The sequence below is a fragment of the Boleophthalmus pectinirostris genome, unplaced genomic scaffold (genome assembly GCF_026225935.1).
Source record: "Boleophthalmus pectinirostris isolate CB_2022bp ecotype Guang Dong unplaced genomic scaffold, ASM2622593v1 HiC_scaffold_13, whole genome shotgun sequence".
In the NCBI taxonomy this organism is placed as follows: Eukaryota; Metazoa; Chordata; class Actinopteri; order Gobiiformes; family Gobiidae; genus Boleophthalmus; species Boleophthalmus pectinirostris.
The window spans coordinates 25,938,780-25,960,905 of NW_026571036.1; the positions used below are offsets into that span (position 1 = coordinate 25,938,780).

The 22,126-nt window shown below is 41.1% G+C and overlaps 1 protein-coding gene across 4 annotated transcripts in view; it reads right to left on the reverse strand.

The window, feature by feature from the left end:
- The window catches only part of runx2b (RUNX family transcription factor 2b), a 156,754-nt gene that overhangs the window by 7,327 nt on the left and 127,301 nt on the right, over positions 1–22,126 (reverse strand). For 3 of the 4 annotated variants that reach the window (XM_055149392.1, XM_020939909.2, XM_055149393.1), the window contains one exon: positions 11,815–11,982. In XM_055149392.1, coding sequence (XP_055005367.1) covers positions 11,815–11,982 — 168 coding nt within the window. Of the gene's footprint in view, positions 1–3,330; positions 3,484–8,325; positions 8,335–11,814; positions 11,983–22,126 lie in introns of all 4 variants that reach the window. The other variant, XM_020939908.2, reaches the window with a different exon arrangement.

Consider the following 22,126-nt stretch of genomic DNA (forward strand, 5'->3'; position numbering starts at 1 on the left):
TAACTTGTAATGCCGTACTGTGGAACATTCCAGAGCAAAAACAAAGTAAAACAAGCAACTAAATCCATGTCTCATTCATTCATCTTTCAATATAATAAAATGAAAAAACAGATAATGATTTGTGTTTTTTCAGTTTTTGATTTTGTGTTTAAATGAATAATGGAAAAAATGGATAACAGCCGTTTCCCGTTTCCGTGACTGTGATGCCGGACTTTTGCACTGCATACGGACTAAACCAGGACTGATCCAGGTCCGGGACCAGACCAGGACCAGACTGGGACTGAGATCGGGACCAGACCGGGACCAGAGCGGACTCCAAGCCTCCGCAGGGTCCGAGCCTCAACTTCCAGCTCCGGCCCTGGTCTCGGTCTCAGTCCCGGTTTGGTCCCGGTCTTGGTCTCAGTCCTGGTTCAGTCCGTATGTGGCACAAAAGTCCGACATCGCAGTCACGGAAGTCACGTAAACGGGAAACGGCCATGATCCGTTTTTTCCATTCTTCATTTAAACACAAAATCAAAAACTGAAAAAAACGAATCATTATCTGTTTTTTAAATTTTGATTTTAGAGACAAATAATGAAGAAAACAGTTGTTTTTTTGTTTTCTTATTTTTGGTTTTATATTGAAAAACGAATGAACGAATGAGACACGGATTCATCTAGTACATGGACATAAATACATTCATGTAAGAATGATAATAATAAGAAGAAGAAGAGGAAGAAAAAGAAGACGAAGAAGAAAAAGCATGTGTGGTTAATTAAAACTTTTGCACTTTTACACGGACAGATCTGAAATAGCAAAAGTACATCGCCCCGCCCCCTATTATCACCGGAACAATGGGCCGATATGAGGAAATGAGTCAGGATCTCAGAGAACATTAATACATTCATGTAATAATAATAAGAAGAAGAAGAAGAGGAAGAAGAAGAAGAAAAAGCTTGTGTGGTTAATTAAGACTTTCGCACTTTACGCGGACAAATGTGAAATAGGGAAAGTACATCGCCCCGCCCCCTATTATCACCGAAACAATGGCCCGATATGAAGAAACTAGTCAGGATCCCAGAGAACATAAAAATGAATAAAATGAACATAAAATGAACATAAAAATGAATAAAGACTGTTGTATGCGCTATGGCCCATGGGTTTAGTCACACACTCACATACATATACACATATACACACATACACGCACACACGCACACACACACACACACACACACACAAACATACACGTGCTGAGCTCTGTGATGCTTCAGTGTTGTGAGATCAGTGTTGGGTCCTAACAAAAACAACAGCGCGTGATCTAACTCCAGGACATGTGTCTGTGTCATCGGGGGACATGTCCCACAGGCCAAAAAACTCCCTGAAGCAGCACGATGGAGAATCAAAACTACAACTGTACAATGTGTACAATGTTTTATCATATGCGCTGAGGAAATAGCAGCGTTAAATGTAACTTTGGAATAAACTCCGTGCAGAGACAGAACAGGCCCTTGAGTGAGCATGTAGGCCTTTAATGGGAGCTAATCCTGAAGGTTACACTGGCTGAAACCAGACAGGAGCTGCAGATTTCCAAACGAGAGCATCACATCCGACTTAATGAACTTTCTGTAACAGAGACTTAGTGGCTGTGACATTTGCCACCGGAGCTGCTGTGTGAGGACGTGTGTGCTCACAGTTTGCACAAGCGCGTGTATCAGCCATGTTCTGAGGCGGGCTCCAGTTACAGCTCAGAGAGAGGTGTGAACATGATCTGCACATCACAGAGCTGTAGTCACATCACTTAGGACACTTTAAGCGCCGCAGGTCTCTCTGTGTTTATGCACGTGCACGTGAGGCCACACGCTCGTGCTCGTGTCACTTTGAGAACAAAAGCCCTGCTCAGGAGATGAAAGGTGCGGAGCGAGAGCCCTAATCAGAGCTGACACGGCAGCTGTGAGTCTGAAACCTTTTCTAATGCAGCCTCACACTCGGCCGCCTCATGGCACTCGCTCAAACAGGTGGACGCTCCCACACACTTGAAACCAGCTCTATCCACAAACAGACAAATTGGAACACAGATGCTGCTGTTGGTACAAAAGACTACAGGCTAAGGCTATTACCCAGAATGCCTTGTGAGAGCAGCGTATTGCTGTAAAGACACTTTATTTGTCAGTCATGGGGCTGTTATTAAGCCTGGCTCTGTTATTACGGCTCCTCTGGGATCAAAGCCTCAGAGCGAGGAAAAAAGGAAACAATCCTTTTTTTCTTCACAGTTTGAAAAAGTTCCTCCAAACTTTTCTCCAGAGACGCTTCGGAAAACACCAGCTCCTCACGGACTCTTCCACGGGGCCATTAGCAGCTGCAGTCGTCCTGGTAACAGTAGCACATGTGCTCATTTAAAATGGTCTATTTGGAATGAACTTAAAAGAATTGGATGAAGCCTGAGCTCACGAGCTACTGTTTTAAGAACTGTAAGGAATTTCACTTTCAGAGACTGAATCTGTGTCTCCAAAGCCTCAACCTGCACAAAGAGGACGCATACAAGTGTGTCTCATTCTCAGTTTATAGACAGGCCACACTGCAAAGGCTGCACTAGCACTGACTCATGTTTGGTGCAGGTGCTGGGGTTTAGGGAGTGATCTTTCAGATCAGAGAGAGGCAGTTTAAGATTAAACACACTGAGTTTTGGCGTTGGAACTGGCAACGCAAATGAGAGTCATGTGAGGCTCATTGTGATTCTTGTAATTAAGAATAAATCAGTATTACAATCAGCTAAAGCTACATTTCACTTTCACATGCTGACATGATTACTACTACTAGTTACTACTATGGATGCAACAATATCCAAATCTCTCGGTACGATGTTTTCACGATATTTTGGAGAGGCTGATATAATTGTAGATTTGACACTTTTTTGCTTTTAAAATAGTTTGGCAAGATTTTGGTGTGAATTATTCCCAAGAATTCAAGTCAAAAACATATATCTTCATGTTGTCTGCGCTGAAATGAATCATGGGATATGCAGTTCCCAATGTTTATAAGCTGTTACTACTATAAAAAAAATACATTTAAGCAGAGAAACTTTGACTTTGGGACATTCTGTGATATTATTGTGAGACTTTTGACGATACGATATCACAATATTTCGGTTATTACATCCCTAGTTACTACTCCTACTACAACTACTACTACTACTGTAAATCTGACAAAGGACTACAGATGGGAACTAGCCTTCTGCACTTGTACTGTTGGTCAATATGTTCTTGTAATAATAAATAAATGGAGACAGACACACACACAGATCAGTCACGATTATCACTTCTAAACTGTTTTCTTTCCGGGGGTTCTACCTGTCAATCGTCTGGGCCCGTCCGTGATGGCAGGCAGGCCCGTAGAGCGGCCCGAGGAGAGGGGGGCGGTGGAGTGGAGCGAGGGGGACCCCATGGGACTCAGGTAGGACGGGTAGGTCTGATCATAGCCCCAGGGAGGAGAGGACTGGGATTCTAACATACAACAACACATACAAAACACACAAGCACACGGGACAGACGCACACAGACAGGAGAGAGAGAGAGGAGAGTTACCCTGACGCCGTGATCACACAACAACACAACAACAAACTCGGTCTTAATGTTTCATCTTTCTGACACACATGGATATAAGTTAATCATGCTTCATTAAAGGGCTCATATAACATTATTTTCTGATCTATGTTCTAATGTTTCCTCATCACAAACAAACCTGGAGTTGTGTTTTATTTGTTTCATTCACACATGTTTAACACACAAACCTGTACATTTAGTCTGAGTTCTTCTCTCAAACTGAAACACTCTGTACCACCTTGTGATGTCACGTGGTAATACAGGATTTTTTTATTTTTTTTGAGGTGCTAACAACTTTCTAACATGTCTAAAAGCTCACAAGAGTACATTTTGTGTAATATAAGACGTGTAAATAAAGTACAAATGATAAATTAAATAACCCATTATAAACACATTAGAACCAGATGCCCTCCCATGTTGGTTTAAAATAGGGCTGGGCAATGGATCAAATTCATTTAAATTTTTAGTAATGGCGATTAAAAAAAAAAAAGCGAAGTTGTGAAACTGAGGATTATTATAAAACACGTTTACTCCTGACTTTCTTCTTGTAAAGCAGAGGATTTCTATACAAATGTGACTGAAGGGACTTTAGAATTTCTTCATAAACAGCATATGATGAGGATAAACATGTAAACAACATCTGCTCTGATTTGGATTAAAACTGGTGAAATCTTAATTATCCAGTGTGAGAAAAAAAAAAAAATCTGTATCAAATCATAGATACAGACAAACAGCTCCTGCCCTGTTAGACATAATGAAAGAACAGTGACACACACACACACACACACACACACACACACACACACACACACACACAGTCACTGAGTGAGGTTGGAGTGTGTGTTTTGTGTGTTTGTGTGTCTGTGTGCGTTGTGTGTTTGTGTGCGTTGTGTGTTTTATGTGCGTTTTATGTGTGCTGTGTGTTTGTGTGCTTTGTGTGTTTTGTATGTGTTGTGTGTGTGTTATGTGCGTTTGTGTTTATGTGTGTGTTTTATGTGCGTTGTGTGTTGTGTGTGTGCGTTGATGTGTGTTGTGCGTTGTGTGTTATGTGTTGTGTGTTTTATGTGCGTTGTGTGTGTGTTTGTGTGTGTTGTGTGCGTTGTGTGTTATGTGTTGTGTGTTTATGTGCATTGTGTGTTTTGTGTTGTTTGTGTGTGTTGTGTTTTATGTGCGTTGTGTGTTTGTGTGTGTGTTGTGTGTTTTATGTGCATTGTGTGTCTATGTGCGTTGTGTGCTTTGTGTGTTTTATGTGCGTTGTGTGTTTATGTGTGCGTTGTGTGTTTTATGTGCATTGTGTGTTTTATGTGCGTTGTGTGTCTATGTGCGTTGTGTGTTTTATGTGCATTGTGTGTTTTATGTGCGTTGTGTGTTTTATGTGCGTTGTGTGTTTTGTGTGCGTCGTGTGTTTTGTGTGTTGTGTGTTGTGTGTGTTGTGTTGTGTGTCGTGTGTTGTGTGTTTTGTGTGTTCGTGTGTGTTTTATGTGCGTTTGTGTGTGCATTGTGTGTTTTATGTGCGTTGTGTGTTTTATGTGCATTGTGTGTTTTGTGTGTTTTGTGTGTTCGTGTGCGTTTGTGTGCGTTTGTGTGTTTGGAGCTGGTATCAGTTGGGCACGTTGTGTAACCTCGTCTATAAAGACACACACACTAGTGTAATGACACACTGGTGTTTGCTTCTCAGATCTTCCTGTTTGCCTTAGAAAACCTGGAGTTACAGCTGAGCTCCACTGGCACACGCCCAGACACACAAACACACACACAACACACACACGTCACACACACACTCAAGAGAGAGAGACAAACACACACGTACAAGAGAGAGAGCCATATCACAACAAACACACACACGTCACACACTCACACTTGTGTGTTTGTGTGCCAGTTCTGATGCACACAAGAGAGAGAGACACATGCTACACACACACACACACACACACGCACACACAAGAGAGAGACACACACACACATACAAGAGAGAGAGAGAGAGCCACATCACAACAAACACACACATCACCCACAAGAGAGAGAGAAGAGAGAGAGACACAAAGAAAAGACAAGAGAGAAAGGAGAAAAAGAGGGGAGAGAGAGACAGAGAGAGAAAGATGAGAGAGAGAGAAGGAACATGAGAGATGAGAGAGAGAAGAAAAAGAGACAGAGAGAGAAAGAGAGAGAAAGATGAGAGAGAGAGAAGGAACATGAGAGATGAGAGAGAGAAGAAAAAGAGACAGAGAGAGAAAGAGAGAGAAAGAGAGACAGAGAGAAGGAACAAGAGAGAGAGAGAGAAGAAAAACAGACAGAGAGAGAAAGAGAGAGAGAGAGAGAGAGAGAGAGAGAAGGAACAAGAGAGATGAGAGAGAGAGAAGAGGAGAGAGAGAGAAGGAACATGAGAGATGAGAGAGAGAGAAGAAAAAGAGACAGAGAGAGAAAGAGGGGAGAGAGAAGGAACGAGAGAGGAGAGAGACAGAGAAGAGAGAAAAGAGAAGAGAGAAAAGAGACGAGAGAGGAGAGAGAGAGAAAAGAGAAGAGAGAGAAAAGAGGTGAGAGAGAGAAACAGAGAGGAGAAAGGAGAGAGAGAGAGGAGAAAGAAGAGGAAGAGGACACCAGAATAAAACCACACAGAGCAGAGAGAAAAGAGAGAGAGGAGTAAGAGAAGTGATCAAATCCTCTGTAGCGTCACAGAACCAGAGACAAAGACTAAATCTGTGATCTGTGAGTATTTGAATGTGTCTGTAAAAATAGATACAATTCTACAAACTAGAGCTGAACATTTTGGGGAAAAAATGAAATAGCAATTTTCTGGAGTCCAGGTAAAAATAATGACAGATATGATGACGTTTACACATAACATACCACAGATCATTATTGTCTTTTTATTGCAATAAACAAAATTCTCCAATCTGAGTCTGAACTCCACAGTCTGACAGTTTTTTCTACAACATGACACCCTGTGGAGAGAATTATACAACTTCAATTTCACTTTTGTGACTTTTCCAATTTTGAACATGGCATTTTCTCAGTACATTTAAATAATGTACAAGGAACTAGACTCAGATGACACTTGAATTTGAGTGACATCTGCAGTGTCAGTTAAGCAGAAAATTAGAGTGACCAGATGTCCCTGTTTACCCCGGACAGTTCTGTTTTGAGCTCTGTGTCCTCTGTCCCAATGGACTTATCCAAAACCAACAATTTGTCCCAGTTTTATACAAGAAATGTGCCTGGTGTCTCTATTTTAGACCAATTTGATCCCTGCCAACAGTAAAGAGAAACATAAACTGACATTTGTTTAGGTAAAATACAGAAAAGCTGCTTAAAAACGACCAAAACATAAAGAAAATGTGACTATACTGACATTTGTCATGAATGGGACAAGTGCAGAACAGTTCTCCTTCGTTACACACTCATATCACAGTTTTATTATTACCAACCAGTGCTGGGAGTAATGTGTTATAAAAGTAATAAATTCCTGTAATACATTGCTTTTTGCTGTAACGCAGTAATATGGCATTACAGGGAAAAACATAATATTTTACTCGGTACAAATGTCAGTAACGCGTCTTACAATGCTTTTAAACCTGGATTGAAGTGGTGGGTTTTTCTTCATACAAATTCGCTAAAATTATCGCGATAATAGCAGAGGTGAAACGCCGGGTCAGGTAACCGCGGGCGAAAGGACCGGCGCAGAACTCTGTGCTCCACGGGGCGAACCGCAGCTGACGCCCGATCGCGCTTTGTGGAAACCCTGTCTGCAAAGCGCTTCCAAGTTCTAGCCCAAGATTAGTCCTGGTTCAGTTCTGGTTTAGTCCTGGTTTAGTCCTGGTTCAGCTCTGGTTTAGTCCTGGTTCAGCTCTGGTTTAGTCCATATACGGCGTAAAAGTTCAGCATCTTCACACAGTTATTTTTGTGAGAGTAACTTAAAAGTGCTGCAATAATAATGTAATGCCTTACTTTTTAAATGCAGTAATATTGTAATGTAACAAATTACTTTGAAATGACAGTAATGAGTAATAAATAACGCATTACAGTTTTAAAGTAACTTGCCCAACAGTGTTACCAACCACCACAAACCGAGAGTGTCCCAGTTTTTGATTTGAAAATCTGATCAGCCTACACAAAATGGGCCTTGATTATATAATTCACTTCTCCACACTTTGCCATCTGCTACAAATTCAGTATTTATTTAAAATTCGGTCCTCTCCTCTCTGTCTACAATGTTACGCTGTGTCCGATTCCACAGTTTAAGCGTCCTTCAGAAGAGCCAGCGCAGGGCCGGGGAGGATCGCCGGGCTAAACGGTGCCGTGTGCAGAGGGTGCGAGGTGCGAGGTGTGAGTGATCAGGCGGCGCCCATCTTGAATCGTGAGAGATGGAGTTTCTTTCCTGGATGTCGTGGAGCAGAGTGACGGAGACGGAGACACAGGATCCCAGAGGTCTCGCAGCGACATGTGTCCTGCCTCAGTCCTGCCGGGATCATGGCGTCTCACTAACCGCAGCGTTTACATGGCTCTGAGACCACAATTTTATCCTCCGTGTATTTGCTTTCCTGTACACGATTCACTATTCAGGCTACTACTATTACTACTACTATTTTGAATGTCCTTTTGAAATTATCAGCAGGCTTAATGTACTTATTTTTTTTTATATATATTTGTGTATGATTTGATTATAGCTTTTTGCAGGCCTAATTAAATATTGTTGGTTATTAAATTAATTACTAATACAAATACCAGACCTGGGCCACATATGACCCCTTAAATCTCATTTAGAATTACAAAATAAACATACTTATTTTATCATTTGACCTCATGCGTGAACTAAAGCCGCACTGTTTTTATTTTAGAGGTGTTTTTAAAATGACATTTTTTGTACGACAGCATCACTTTTTCATTGTTTAGTCAGAACATAAACTCTTCCCAGTCTGAGCAGCTCACTAAAACAATGATATTTACTGCTTTTTATCAAGAAATACTATTAATATTAATTGATTTAATTAATATTACTTTTTCCGACATGTTGGACTTGAGCTGGGCCTGTCCGTCCACACAGACTGAGAAAAATGTACAAATATAAAGGTTTGTAGCCAAGCCAAACCTGGAGCTATGATCACAGCAGATAATACTACTGCTACTACTACTACTACTACTACTACTACTACTACTACTACTGCTACTACTGCTGCTACTGCTACTACTGATACTACTGATACTACTGTTACTACTGCTGCTACTGCTACTACTGATACTACTGATACTACTGACTACTGATACTACTACTGCTACTACTGATACTACTGATACTACTGACTGATACTACTGATACTACTGCTACCATTGATACTACTGCTACTACTACTACTACTGCTACTACTGCTACTACTGCTACTACTGATACTACTGATACTACTGCTACCATTGATACTACTGATACTGCTGCTACTACTAATACTACTGATACTACTGCTACTATTGCTATTTCTGATACTACAAGTCTTGGCTTTATCGCTACTTATTGATCAGTACTTATTGATGGTACTACTGCTACTACTACTTATAAAGAAATACAATTCATATTAAGCAGAATTGAATTAAACATTTTGGCCTCCACAGTATTTTCAGTTTCTCATGTGGCATCATGGGAAAAAGAACTGCCCACCCCGATATACACTACACTGGTATATAAAACACTAGAAGTGACACAGGTCCCCCCTGCAGTGGGCCTGTGGTGTCACTGGTGTCCAGAGCAGAGGGGGCGGAGCTCTGGCGGAGTGGGTGGAGCACGGCGGAGTGGGCGGAGCTCTGGCTGTGACCCTCATTCAGCACGACAGGTGAGCAGTTAGCAGAGCGAGCGTGGAGCAGATGCACGTGGTGGAATCAGCCCGTTATTCTGGGCATGTTTGGGCCTGAGCGAGATTATGTTAAACAAACACTTTCATGCTCCGTTCAAAGTTTTAGTGGCAGAATAAACATGGCTGATTATAATGAGCTTACAGGCACAAAAGATCCATTCAGTTTAACATTTTGCACAATTCTTTATCAAAATCACTGCGTTTGAAGTTGTAGATCCCAATATCTGTGTGAAATACTTTTACTTTTTACTCTTTAAGTACAAGCAGACCTCCTCCTGCTCATTTCCACTGAAATGTAGTTCAGTGGAAATGAGCAGAAATGAGCAGGAGCAGGAGGAGCAGGAGGAGCAGACATTTCTTCTCCATAATATTCCAAAGTATGCTTTTGACACTGCAAAAAAACTTGGCCAAAACTTAAGATATAAACATTTACATCTATCAGAAAAGTAGTGAAATGATCTGTCCATGCAGCAAGATCATTTTACTTGACAGGCTATCTTCAAATAAATGATCCAATTCAGAACTATAAGTAGATAATAAATCTGAAAACAAGATAAATAATCTGATATAATTTTTAAAATCTGGGCTGGATCAGAGAAATTTGCAGTGTACTTTGTATTTCCATGGAATCATGCAGGTGATGAGTCACCTCCAGAAAGTTACATAATGTACCTTTGAATAATATACCGAATGATTTGGAATAAATATGATCCTAGAAAATATCCTAGGAATAATTGGCACAGTATTAGTAACTGACTAAAGTTCAGACTAAAGACGATTGTTCCTACAATCACTGCCCTGTCTGGATGGACGTACTGGGACAAACAAAGGTGACACACACACACACACACAAAAAAGGTTATGATCTGTACATTTTTACATTTATATGTTGTCTTCCACCTCCACCTCGTGCTGTATGAACACGGAGCTGATAGAGAAACATGATGACACCCCCACACCCACACAGCGGCCCCAGAGCACCCACACAGAGCCCCACAGCCCCTCCACAGAGCCTGGTGCAGTAAAAGTAAAAGCCGGTCTGGAATAAACTGTGAAATGTGTAGATGATGAGTGTGTCTGAGCTTGGATGTGCTGTGATCATGTGACAGGATGACGAGAGCTCAAAGTGCAGACGGAGTGGAGCTCCAGAACCGTCCTGCTCCACACTCTGAGCTCACGTTACCTTTGAAACACATCAACGTCTCTTTGAACGTCTGACACTTTTCACACACGCTGCACTTGAGCTGAGACTCTGTCCATCCACACACAGACTGAGCAGAATGTACAAGTATAAAGGTTTGGAGCCGAGCCAAACCTGGAGATATGAGCACAACAGACAGTACTACTGATACTACTGATACTACTGATACTACTGATACTACTGATACTACTGATACTACAATTCTACAAAGTTTTATCACTACTACAACTTTGAATACTACTACTTTATTGATGTTGATGGTTCTACTGCTACTACTACTGCTACTACTGCTGGTACTTTTGCTGGTACTACTACTACTGCTAGTACTGCTACTACTACTACTACTAACTACTACTACTACCACTACTACTACTACAACTACTACCACTACTACCAGTACTACTAGTACTACTACTACTACTACTGCTACTACTTCTACTGATACTATTACTACTACTACTACTTCTACTCATACTATTACTACTACTACTACTACTACTACTACTACTATTACTACTATTACTACTACTACTACTACTACTACTACTACTGGTACTACCGCTAATACTTTTGCTGGTACTACTACTACTGCTAGTACTGCTGCTACTACTACTACTACTACTACCACTACTACTACTACAACTACAACCACTACTACCAGTACTACTACTACTACTACTACTTGTACTGCTAATGCTACTATTACTACTACTACTACTACTACTACTACTACTAGTACTACTACTACTACTACTACTGGTACTACCGCTGATACTTTTGCTGGTACTACTACTACTGCTAGTACTGCTGCTACTACTACTACTACTACTACTACTACTACTACTACTACTACTACTTCTATTGATGCTACTATTACTGCTATTAGTACTGCTACTACTACTACTACTACTACTACTACCAGTACTACTACTAGTACTACTACTGCTACTATACCTACTACTACTATTACATGGAAACAAGTAGGCGGCAGACCCTCCACTAAACATACAAAATACTTTTTACTCTTTAAGTGCATTTTCAAACTGGTACTTTAATACTTTTACTTGAGTAGATATTTTCATGTGATACTTTTACTCGCTGGTATGTGTACTTTTACTTGCTGTCTGCTTTTACACCACGGTTAAAAAGTTCCACAGTGCATGTTGAGTGTGTGTCTTGTTGGCGTCTCACCTGTGATCTGCGTCTGACCCTGTGGGGTGAAGGAGTTGGGTGCTGTGTTGAGGCTGGGTCTGGGTGCTTGGGTGGGCACGGTCACCCTCACCCTCATCCGCTCCAGCTCGCTCAGTCTGTCCGAGAAGAGGCCGGCTTTAGGAGGGTCCTCCAGCTTCTGACGGTGCCCTTTACCAAAAAGAGAAAGAGAGAAGAAAATTGAGTCAGTAAAAAGGATTCTACTGCTACTACTACTGCTACAACTACTTGTGCCACTACTTCTACAACTACTGATACTACTACTGCTGGTATTACAGCTGGTACTACAACTTTAGGGGAGTCATCCAGCTTCCGACGGTGCCCTTTACAAAGAAGAGATAAAACACAGGAGAATGGAATCAGAAGACAAGCTTCTACTACTACTACTACTACTACTACTACAACTACAACTACAACTACAACTACTACTACACTACTACTACAACTACAACTACTACTACTACTACTACAACTACTACTACTACTTACAACTACAACTACAACTACAACTACTACTACTACTACTACTACTACTACTACAACTACAACTACAACTACACAACTACTACTACTACTACTACTACTAACTACTACTACTACAACTACTACTACTACTACTACTACTACTAACTATTACTATTACTACTACAACTACTACAACTACTACTACTACTACTACTACTACTACAATTGGTACTACTACTGGAACTACTGCTGGTACTACAACTGGTACTGCTACTGGGACTACTGCTGGTACTATTATTGGGACTACTGCTGGTACTACAACTGGGACTACTACTGGGACTACTACTGGGACCACTGCTGGTACTACAATCGGTACTACTACTGGCACCACTGCTGGTACTACAACTGGAACTACTGCTGGTACTACAACTGGAACTACTACTTGTACTACAACTGGAACTACTGCTGGTTCTACAACTGGTACTACTACTGGGACTACTGCTGGTACTGCAAGTGATACTACTACTGCTGGAAGTACACCTGGTACTATATTTAAAACGACTACTACTGGGACTACTGCTGGCACTACAACTGGTACTGCTACTTTGTGTTGTTGTTGACAAAACAATAACAAGCAGGTTGTGAACCTTCAATCAGAAAAGTTACACAGTGCACCTTTAAAACGAATAACTGAATAAAAGAGTGGGAGCTGAAACAGGCTGTACCGGTACACCATGTGCGTTCAGTTATTAAAATCGACTTTGTAATGCTTATTTGAACTCACAGTCACTTCTCATTATCTAATTAGTGAACTTTGCCTTTGGTGTGTGTGTTCGCTGTGTGTGTGTTTAGTGTGTGTGTACAGTGTGTGTGTTTGGTGTGTATTATCTTTACATTACAGTTGCATGACTCAGCGTTGACCCATTTCAAGACTTGGTGAAGAGAAGCTACATCCTGTTAGCAGACGTAATTATCTGATATCAGTTTGCTCAACGGAACAAAACCAGAGGAGAAGAAAGACGAAAAGTATACCAAAGAGTGTTTACATGCAGCGGAAGAAGGCAGACAAGTACAAGTATTAAAGTGCTGTATGTAAAACTTTTCGGTTGGGGGTCCTTGTTTCTATGGAGATGTCATTGCTTTGTTTGGAATGTTCCACAGTATGACTTTAAACAGCTCTACTTTACATTTATTCAATTACAGGTGGAAAACAGACATTCTGACTGTGAGTGGGGTCGCCTCTAGCAGCAGCAGCAGTAGTAGTAGTAGTAGTAGTAGTAGTAGTAGTAGTAGTAGTAGTAGTAGTAGTAGTAGTAGTAGTCGAAGTAGTAGTAGTAATGGTAGTAGCAGCAGTAGTAGTAGGAGTAGCAGTAGTAGTGGCAGTAGTAGTATCAGCAGCAGCAGTAGTAGTAGTAGTCGAAGTAGTATCAGTATCAGTAGTAGTAGTAGTAGTAGTAGCAATAGTAGTAGTAGTAGTAGTAGTAGTAGTAGTAGTAGTAGTAGTAGTAGTAGTAGTAGTAGTAGTAGTAGTAGTAGTAGTAGTAGTAGTAGTAGTAGTAGTAGTATCAGTAGTAGTAGTAGTAGTAGTAGTAGTAGTAGCAGTAGTAATAGTAGTAGCAGTAGCAGTAGGAGTAGCAGTAGTAGAAGTAGTAGCAGTATCAGTAGTAGTAGTAGTAGTAGTAGTAGTAGTAGTAGTAGTAGTAGTAGTAGTAGTAGTAGTAGTAGTAAGTAGTAGTAGTAGCAGTAGTAGTAGTAGTAGTAGTAGCAGTAGTAGTATACAGTAATAGTAGTAGTAGTAGTAGTAGTAGTAGTAGTAGTAGTAGTAGCAATAGCAGTACCAGTAGTAGTAGTAGCAGTAGTAGTAGTAGCAGTTGTAGTAGTATCAGTATCAGTAGTAGTAGTGGTAGTAACAGTAGTAGTAGTAGTAGTAGTAGTAGCAGTAGTAGTAGTAGTAAGTAGTAGTAGTAGTAGTAGTAGTAGTAGTCAGTAGTAGTAGTAGTAGTAGTAGTAGTAGTAGTAGTAGTATCAGTAGTAGTAGTGGTAGTAACAGTAGTAGTAGTAGTAGTAGTAGTAGTAGTAGTAGTAGTAGTAGTAGTAGTAGTAGTAGTAGCAGTAGTAGTAGTAGTAGTAGCAGTAGTAGTAGTAGTAGTAGTAGTAGTAGCAGTAGTAGTAGTAGTAGTAGTAGCAGTAGTAGTAGTAGTAGTAGTAGGAGTACTAGCAAACACAAAAATATACACAAAATATGTAAGAAAATTATATTATTGATATTTCATATTGACACTGTCGACCAAAATCTCAGTATCACGACATTTAACACTTCAAAAATCTGAGGGAAGTACTTTTACTTTTTACTCTTACTTTAATACTGTCAATTAAGTAGATTGTTTTCATGTGCTGTACTTTTACTTTTACTAGAGTAACTTTATGCATAATAGTGTGCACCGTGTAAGTTTTCTAGTGGAAGGTGGATACGTTTAATGCCACACCGGGACATTCCAGACAAAACAATAGCAACTCCATGGAGACGAGCAGGTGAACCCCCAACTAAAAAGTGACACAGTGAACCTTTAATTTAAAAAAAAAAAAAAAAGAAGAAAAGTGTAGTAGTTGATTGTTCCTTGTTTACGTGTGACCCGCGGCTCCCTCTTCAGGTAAACACTGTCTCTCACGCCACAGAGCCATTATCCCCACAGGAGCCCAGCCAATGCCAATCTCCCTGGAATATCGTGCATTCCTCTGCCTATAAAAGCACACACCTACTCCACAAGAACATAAGGCCCTCACAGCCATCTACAGCACATACAACAGCGCACACACGGCCTATGTACACGCTAAAGACCGTGTACAGAAGTAACGGAGTGTGACGTCACCCACAGCGTCCAGTCAAATGAAGCTCATCAAGGCTGGAGCGAATTTGGAGCAGTGCTATATTACGAACAGAAATGTATTTACGGACAAAAACACCAGGAACATGTAGAGCGGGTTAATACAAATATTTTAAGATCAAAATGACAAGGCTCGGAGCAGCAGTTACAGAAAGAGGAAGGGCAGTTTTTCAATGTAAAGTCAACTGGAGCCAAACTCGATGGAGCCGGAAGATAAAATAATATATAAGAAATAAGTAAGAGACCAAGTCTGACCACGAGTGATGCACCGACAGGATCTTTAAGTCACTCTAAACAGGGAAACCCTACTTGTATTTTATTAATAATTGCACACTCCATAAGCCTATGTGCAGTTTTGATTGCACATTCTGTTCACGTATGTGCAGTTTTGATTGTGCTTTCAGTTGTTTTATGTGCAGTTTTGATTGCACATTCCCTTGTCCTATGTCCAGTTTGGATTGCACATTTCATTGACCTATGTGCAGCTTTGATTGCACATTTTGTTGTCCTATGTGCAGTTTTGATTGCACATTTTGTTGTCCTATGTGCAGTTTTGAATTGCACATTGCTTTGTTCTATATGCAGTTTTGATTGCACATTTCCTAAGCATATGTGCAGTTTTGATTGCACATTTTGTTGACACATGTGCAGTTTTCATTGCACATTTCGTTGACCTATGTGCAGTTTTGATTGCACATTGCTTTGTCTGATGTGCAGTTTTGATTGCACATTTCCTAAACATATGTGCAGTTTTGATTGCACATTCCCTTGGCCTATGTGCAGTTTTGATTGCACATTTCATTGACCTATGTGCAGTTTTGATTGCACATTTCGTTAACCTATGTGCAGTTTTGATTGCACACATTTCGTTAACCTATGTGCAGTTTGGATTGCACATTCCATTGACATATGTGCAGTTTGATTGCACATTTTGTTGACCTATGTGCCGTTTTGATTGCACATTCCCGTGGCCTTTATGCAGTTTGGATTGCACATTCTTAAGACAGTAAAATCAGTCATGTGTGAATGAAACAAAACACAAGTCCAGGTGTGTTTTTGTGGAGGAACAACATTAGAACATGACTTAAAGCTCACAAGAGTCCATTTTGCGTAATGTGGGACCTTTAAAACTAACTAGTTCTGTTTTTAATGTTCTTAAGTCAGTAAAATTTGGTATGTGTGAATGAAACAAAACACAATTCCGGGTATGTTTTTGAGGAGGAAACAACATTAGAACGTAGATCACAAAATAGGGTCTTATAAACTGAACTTGCTGTGTTTTCCACGTTCTTGAAACAGTCAAATCAGGTAAGAGTTAAGTTAAGTTTTCCAGTTTGAGTATTTCCCTGTGCGCAGTCAGCAGCGTAGCCTCTTTCTGCCACAGAGCCGGTGTGTGGATGTGTCCCGGTGAAGGCGGTAAAGTAAATACGAAACAGAAGAGACTACAAACTCCTGCTGTGTTTGGCTCAGCTCCATTTGGCTCGGGCAGAAACAGCAACTACCTCAGAATCCTGCTCGACCTGCTGCTGCTGCCGGCAACGGGAACAAAGAGCTGGCACCGGACCCACACCGCCAATCAAAGAACGAAAGAAGGGAGGGAGAGAAGAAGAGACGAGTGCAGAGGAATCGTTTGTGTTACGAAGGATCATCAAAGTCCACAGTAAAGAGCCACACAGGGGGAAGTGCGGATTGTACGCTTCTATTATCTGAACTGAACACCGACTCGTTTAACATAAAGGACAATGCGGTTCACCGTGTGTCAACAAGATCAAATGTTTTCAAGGGACGATGTTACGTAAAATTGACTCTTGTGAGGTTTAAAGCTGCATTGCGTAACTTTTCTGGTGGAGGATCCGTCAAATGCGTCAGACAGGACGTCAGATCCTTAGAGATTGTTTTTGTTTTGTCTGGAATATTTCACAGTATGGTACTAAACCTTTCTATCATTAAGGAGACCAAACCAGGCCAAGTTACAGGTCAGATCTGTGGAGAGGCGCTCACAGTCAGAATGTCTGTTTTTCTAGGTATTTTCAAGCTATAAAACCACCTGTAATTGAATAAATGTAAAGTAAAGTTATTTCCTCCGTGCTATATTCCCTCAACCCTTTGTTTCCTCTGTCCTATGTTTCCTCGGTCCTATGTTTCCTCAGCCCTTTGTTTCCTCAGCCCTATGAATCCTCGGCCCTATGTTTCCTCAGCCCTATATTCCCTCAACCCTTTGTTTCCTCAGCCCTATGTTTCCTCAGTCCTATGTTTCCTCGGCCCTACGTTTCCTCGGCCCTACGTTTCCTCGGCCCTACGTTTCCTCGGCCCTACGTTTCCTCGGCCCTACGTTTCCTCAGTCCTATGTTTCCTCAGCCCTATGTTTCCTCGGCCCTATGTTTCCTCAGTCCTATGTTTCCTCAGCCCTATGTTTCCTCAGCCCTATGTTTCCTCAGTCCTATGTTTCCTCGGCCCTATGTTTCCTCGGCCCTACATTTCATTGGCCCTACGTTTCCTCGGCCCTACGTTTCCTCAGTCCTACGTTTCCTCGGCCCTACGTTTCCTCAGTCCTATGTTTCCTCAGTCCTATGTTTCCTCAGTCCTATGTTTCCTCAGCCCTTTGTTTCCTCAGCCTGTACATTCCCTTCTTTCTAAGATTTTTCTTATTTCTAAGATTTTTTTTTCTCTGAAACTCTAAATCAAAATCATTTTTATTTTTTATACTGCAGTTAAAGAGATTGTAGTCGGCTGCTGCTGGAGAATAAGTGACGACCAAATTAGGAGAAATGGGGATAAATTCTGATGCAAACTGATGATAAAGGAAATGTGGGAACATAGAGCCTAATTTTAAAACAAAAAACAAACAAAAAAACTTAGAAATCAGGGAACGTAGGGCTGAGGGAACATAGACAGGCTCCCCTTTCACTGACCGGCCTTTGAGGTATGGCAGATAAATATGAAAAAAATTATATGACCAACACAAAAACTGTAGTGTTTTGTAAATATAATAAACGTTTCCAAAGACGTCTGGGTTTTTTTACTCGTTTTGCAGCTTGTGTGTTTAATATTAGTGTTTATGAGTCAAGAGTGAGCCCAGAGTTAGACTTGGAAGATAAATAAAATGTAAATAATGTAAGTTATTTATTCTTTCTGTGCAGCCGGGTTCCAAATGACCCACGGACCGGCTGGTTTAATGTCATACTGTGGAACGTTCCAGGCAGGATGATGGCATATCCATGGAAACAAAACAGTGAGGGACAAAACAAGATGGTGAAGGAGCACCAACCAAAAAGTTACACAATGCACCTTTAAGACGTGTTATAATGTTGTTACCTCCTCAATTACTGACCTGGAGTTGTGTTTTGTTTCATTTACACATGCTTGAATAACTCTTTATTATTAGTCTGTTGACATTTCCAAAGCTCAGAATGCTCTGTTCCACTTTGTGATGTCATGAAGTGGCAGTTTTCAAGTTACATTTTACTTAAATTTCAGTAGCAATCGTCAATTCGAGGGGTGAAATCAACCAAATGACTCTAGTGAAGGTCAGTGTTGTGGAGTAACAGATTACATGTACCGGAGTTACGTAATCAGAGTACAAATTATGAGTAACTGTATTCAGTTAGTTACTGTCTCAGTGAGTGGTAATTGGATTACAGTTACTTTGTTGAAATAAATGGATTACATTGCGGTATTTCACTGTTTTCACATCCCCCCCCCATTACTCACTTTAACTAATTTAATGGATTCCGTTACAAACTACATTTTGGGGTCTGTAATCTGTAATCTGTAGGGGAATGTAACCTTTCCCAACACTGGTGAAGGTGTGTCGAGTTTAAAACACTTCCTGTATTACCACATGATGACATCACAAGGTGGAACAGAGTGTTTTCAGTTCAGAACTTAACCTAAATGTGCAGGATTTGTGTGTTAAACATGTGCGAATGAAACAAAACACAACTCCTGATCTGTTTGTGACGAGAAAACTACATTAAAACACAGATCAGGAAATAGCGTAATACGGACCCTTTAAAAACAACACTCTACTAGTTTTTAAAAATCCCTACTAATAATATTTCTCTGTCAATTCCTGTGTTGATTTGTGCGTCTCTCGGTACACACTGTCCCCAGTCAATCATAGCCTTTCCACTTTCCCCAGACTGGATCTCCATTCTAAAAAAGCATCAGACACACAGCCCGCTTTGTGCGCCGCCGTCTCCTAGCGATGAGAATAAATAGAACAGGGACAGACATAGCACGGGAGACAGGAGGGGGTGTATGTGCGGCGTGTACGGGGGCGTGCGGGGGGTATGGACCAGAGAAAAGCCCAGTTGACCAGTAAATTAGGAACAGTAGCAGCAGAAGTCCTCCCCGTGTGCATGGAGAAGCAGTTAGCAGGTTTCTACAGGGACGGGCGATGGAAAAGGGCACAGAAAGTTGAGGTGTTTTGACGAAGCAAAGGTCATTAGAGGTCCCAGATTACACCGCATGGAGTTTTGCGAGATGTTACAATGAGGTTACGTCATCGCAAACAGACCTGGAGTTGTGTTTTGTTTCATTCACACGTGTTGGAGTAAATCTAATTTAACTCAAAATGTTCTGTTCAACCCTGTGATGCCAAGTGGTGGTAGTTTTCAAGTTAACAGCTCATTTTTATATTTTCTTCAGCTGAGATTGGAAATGATGGAGCTGAAATCACCCCCAAATGATTCCAGTGAAGGTGTGTGGAGTTTAAAAACACAGTGGAGCACTTCCTGGATTACCAAACGACCCGAGCCCTAACCCTCCTGTTATGTATAATTGCCTAAAGTGCTTGTACACATAGTTTAACATTGTGCATAGTTTATCTTATAATTAACACATAATACTGTTAAATTAGACCAATGTTAGATCAGGACTAGATCAGAACTAAACCAGGACTAGACCGGGACTAAACTAGGACTATATCAGAACTAGATCAAAACTAGAAAACTAGACTAGGACTAAACCAGGATTAGACCAGGACTAAATCAGAACTAGACCAGGTTTAAAACAGGAGTAGACCAGGACCAGACCAAGATGAAACCAGGCCTAGACCAGGACTAGACCAGGACTAGACCAGGACTAGACCAGGACTAGACCAGGACTAGACCAGGACGAAACCAGGACTAAACCAGGATGAAACCAGGATGAAACCAGGAGTAGACTAGGATTAGACCAGGACTAGATCAGAACTAAACCAGGACTAGACCAGGATTAGACAGGTCTAGGATGAAACCAGGATTAGATGAATATTGGACCAGGGTTAGATCAGGACTAAACTAGGACTAAATTAGGACTAAACTAACACTAAACCGGGACTAAACCAGGACTAGCTCAGAACACGACCCTAACCCTAACCCTTCTATCATGTATTATTACATATGTCTGTATGGTTGGACATGCAGCTTGGCTTTGCATTTAGTTTATCTTATAATTAACACATAATAAATGGTAAATTGTCACATTTTTCTGTTGCACTTTCCCAGCTTCAAGGCGCTCAAAGAGCTTTACAACAAGGAACCACTCACACACCAGTGTACTCAGACACTTTGCGTAGGTTAAATGTCTTGCCCAAGGACACAACGACAGCATTCATCTCTGGGAGCTGGAATCACACCAGCCAACCTGTGGGTCAGTGGATCTGACCGCTCAACCTGTGATGTTTATGTCGAGAGCGGGATTTGAACCGCCAACCTTCAGATCAGTGGTTACCAACTGAGCTACTGCCGCCCTAATAGTGATAATTTAGTAAAAAAAAAACGCATTCCTATGAAACACACATATATAAAACACCAGCAGAGGGCGCAAGGACTCCATCCAGAGGTGCAATATTGAAAGAAACTATTGAATCTTAACAAAAAAACAAAACTGCAACTTAGTCTGTTTGCGTCTCCATGGTGATAAATAAAATTAATGTCACACAAAAGTTACACAGTGCATCTCTAAAGTTCTACATTACGCAAAATTGTCTCTTGTGAGCTTTAAGTCGTGTTAGATGTGGAGTTGTGTTTTGTTTCATTCACACATGTACGAGTAACTCTTTATTATTAGTCGGTCCACATCTCCAAAGCTCAAAAAGCTCTGTTCTACCTTGTGATGTCATGCAGTGGTGGTTTTCAAGTGAACTCCAGGTCTGTTTGCGATGAAGAAACAACATTAGAGTGTAATATAGGTTCAAAAATAGGGTAATGAAGATGGTTTTAAGGATCGAGTGTACTTTTCACAGCTGTACTTTCCTCTGGAGGAGCGGAGTGTGTCCAGAAACCACATCATTGCCCAATTTCCTCCACAAACACTCGCGTCCACTTGTTTAGCGGAGTCTACGGTAAGTACAGTATTTTCACAGACTAATGACACCTTCAAACTCACTGCTGTTTCCAAACACGTCCCAACTGTTTAAGGCGAGAACGGTGAGGACCAGGAACCAGGACTACAGCAGGACTACGTCAGTACTACACCAGGACTAAGCCAGGACTAGATCAGGACAAAACAAGGACTAGACCAAGACTAGACCAGAACTAAACCAGGACTAGATCAGGGCTAAACCAGGACTAAACTGGAACTAAACAAGGACTAAACAAAAACTAGACCAAGACTAGATCAGCTCTAGACCAGGACTAAACAAGTCCTAGATCATAACTAGACCAGGACTAGACCAAGACTAGACCAGGACTAGATCAGGTCTAAACTAGGACGAAACCAGGAGTAAACAAGAACTAGACCAGACTAGACCAGGGCTAGACCGGGACTAAACCAGAACTAGACCAGGACTAGGTCACATCTAAACTAGGACTAAACTAGGACTAAACCAGGACTAAACAAGGACTAAACAAGGACTAGACCAAGACTAAACTGGCAGTAGACCAGGACTAAACCAGCCCTAGATCAGAACTAGACCAGGACTAGATGAGGAGTAGACTAGGACTAGACCAGGACTAGAT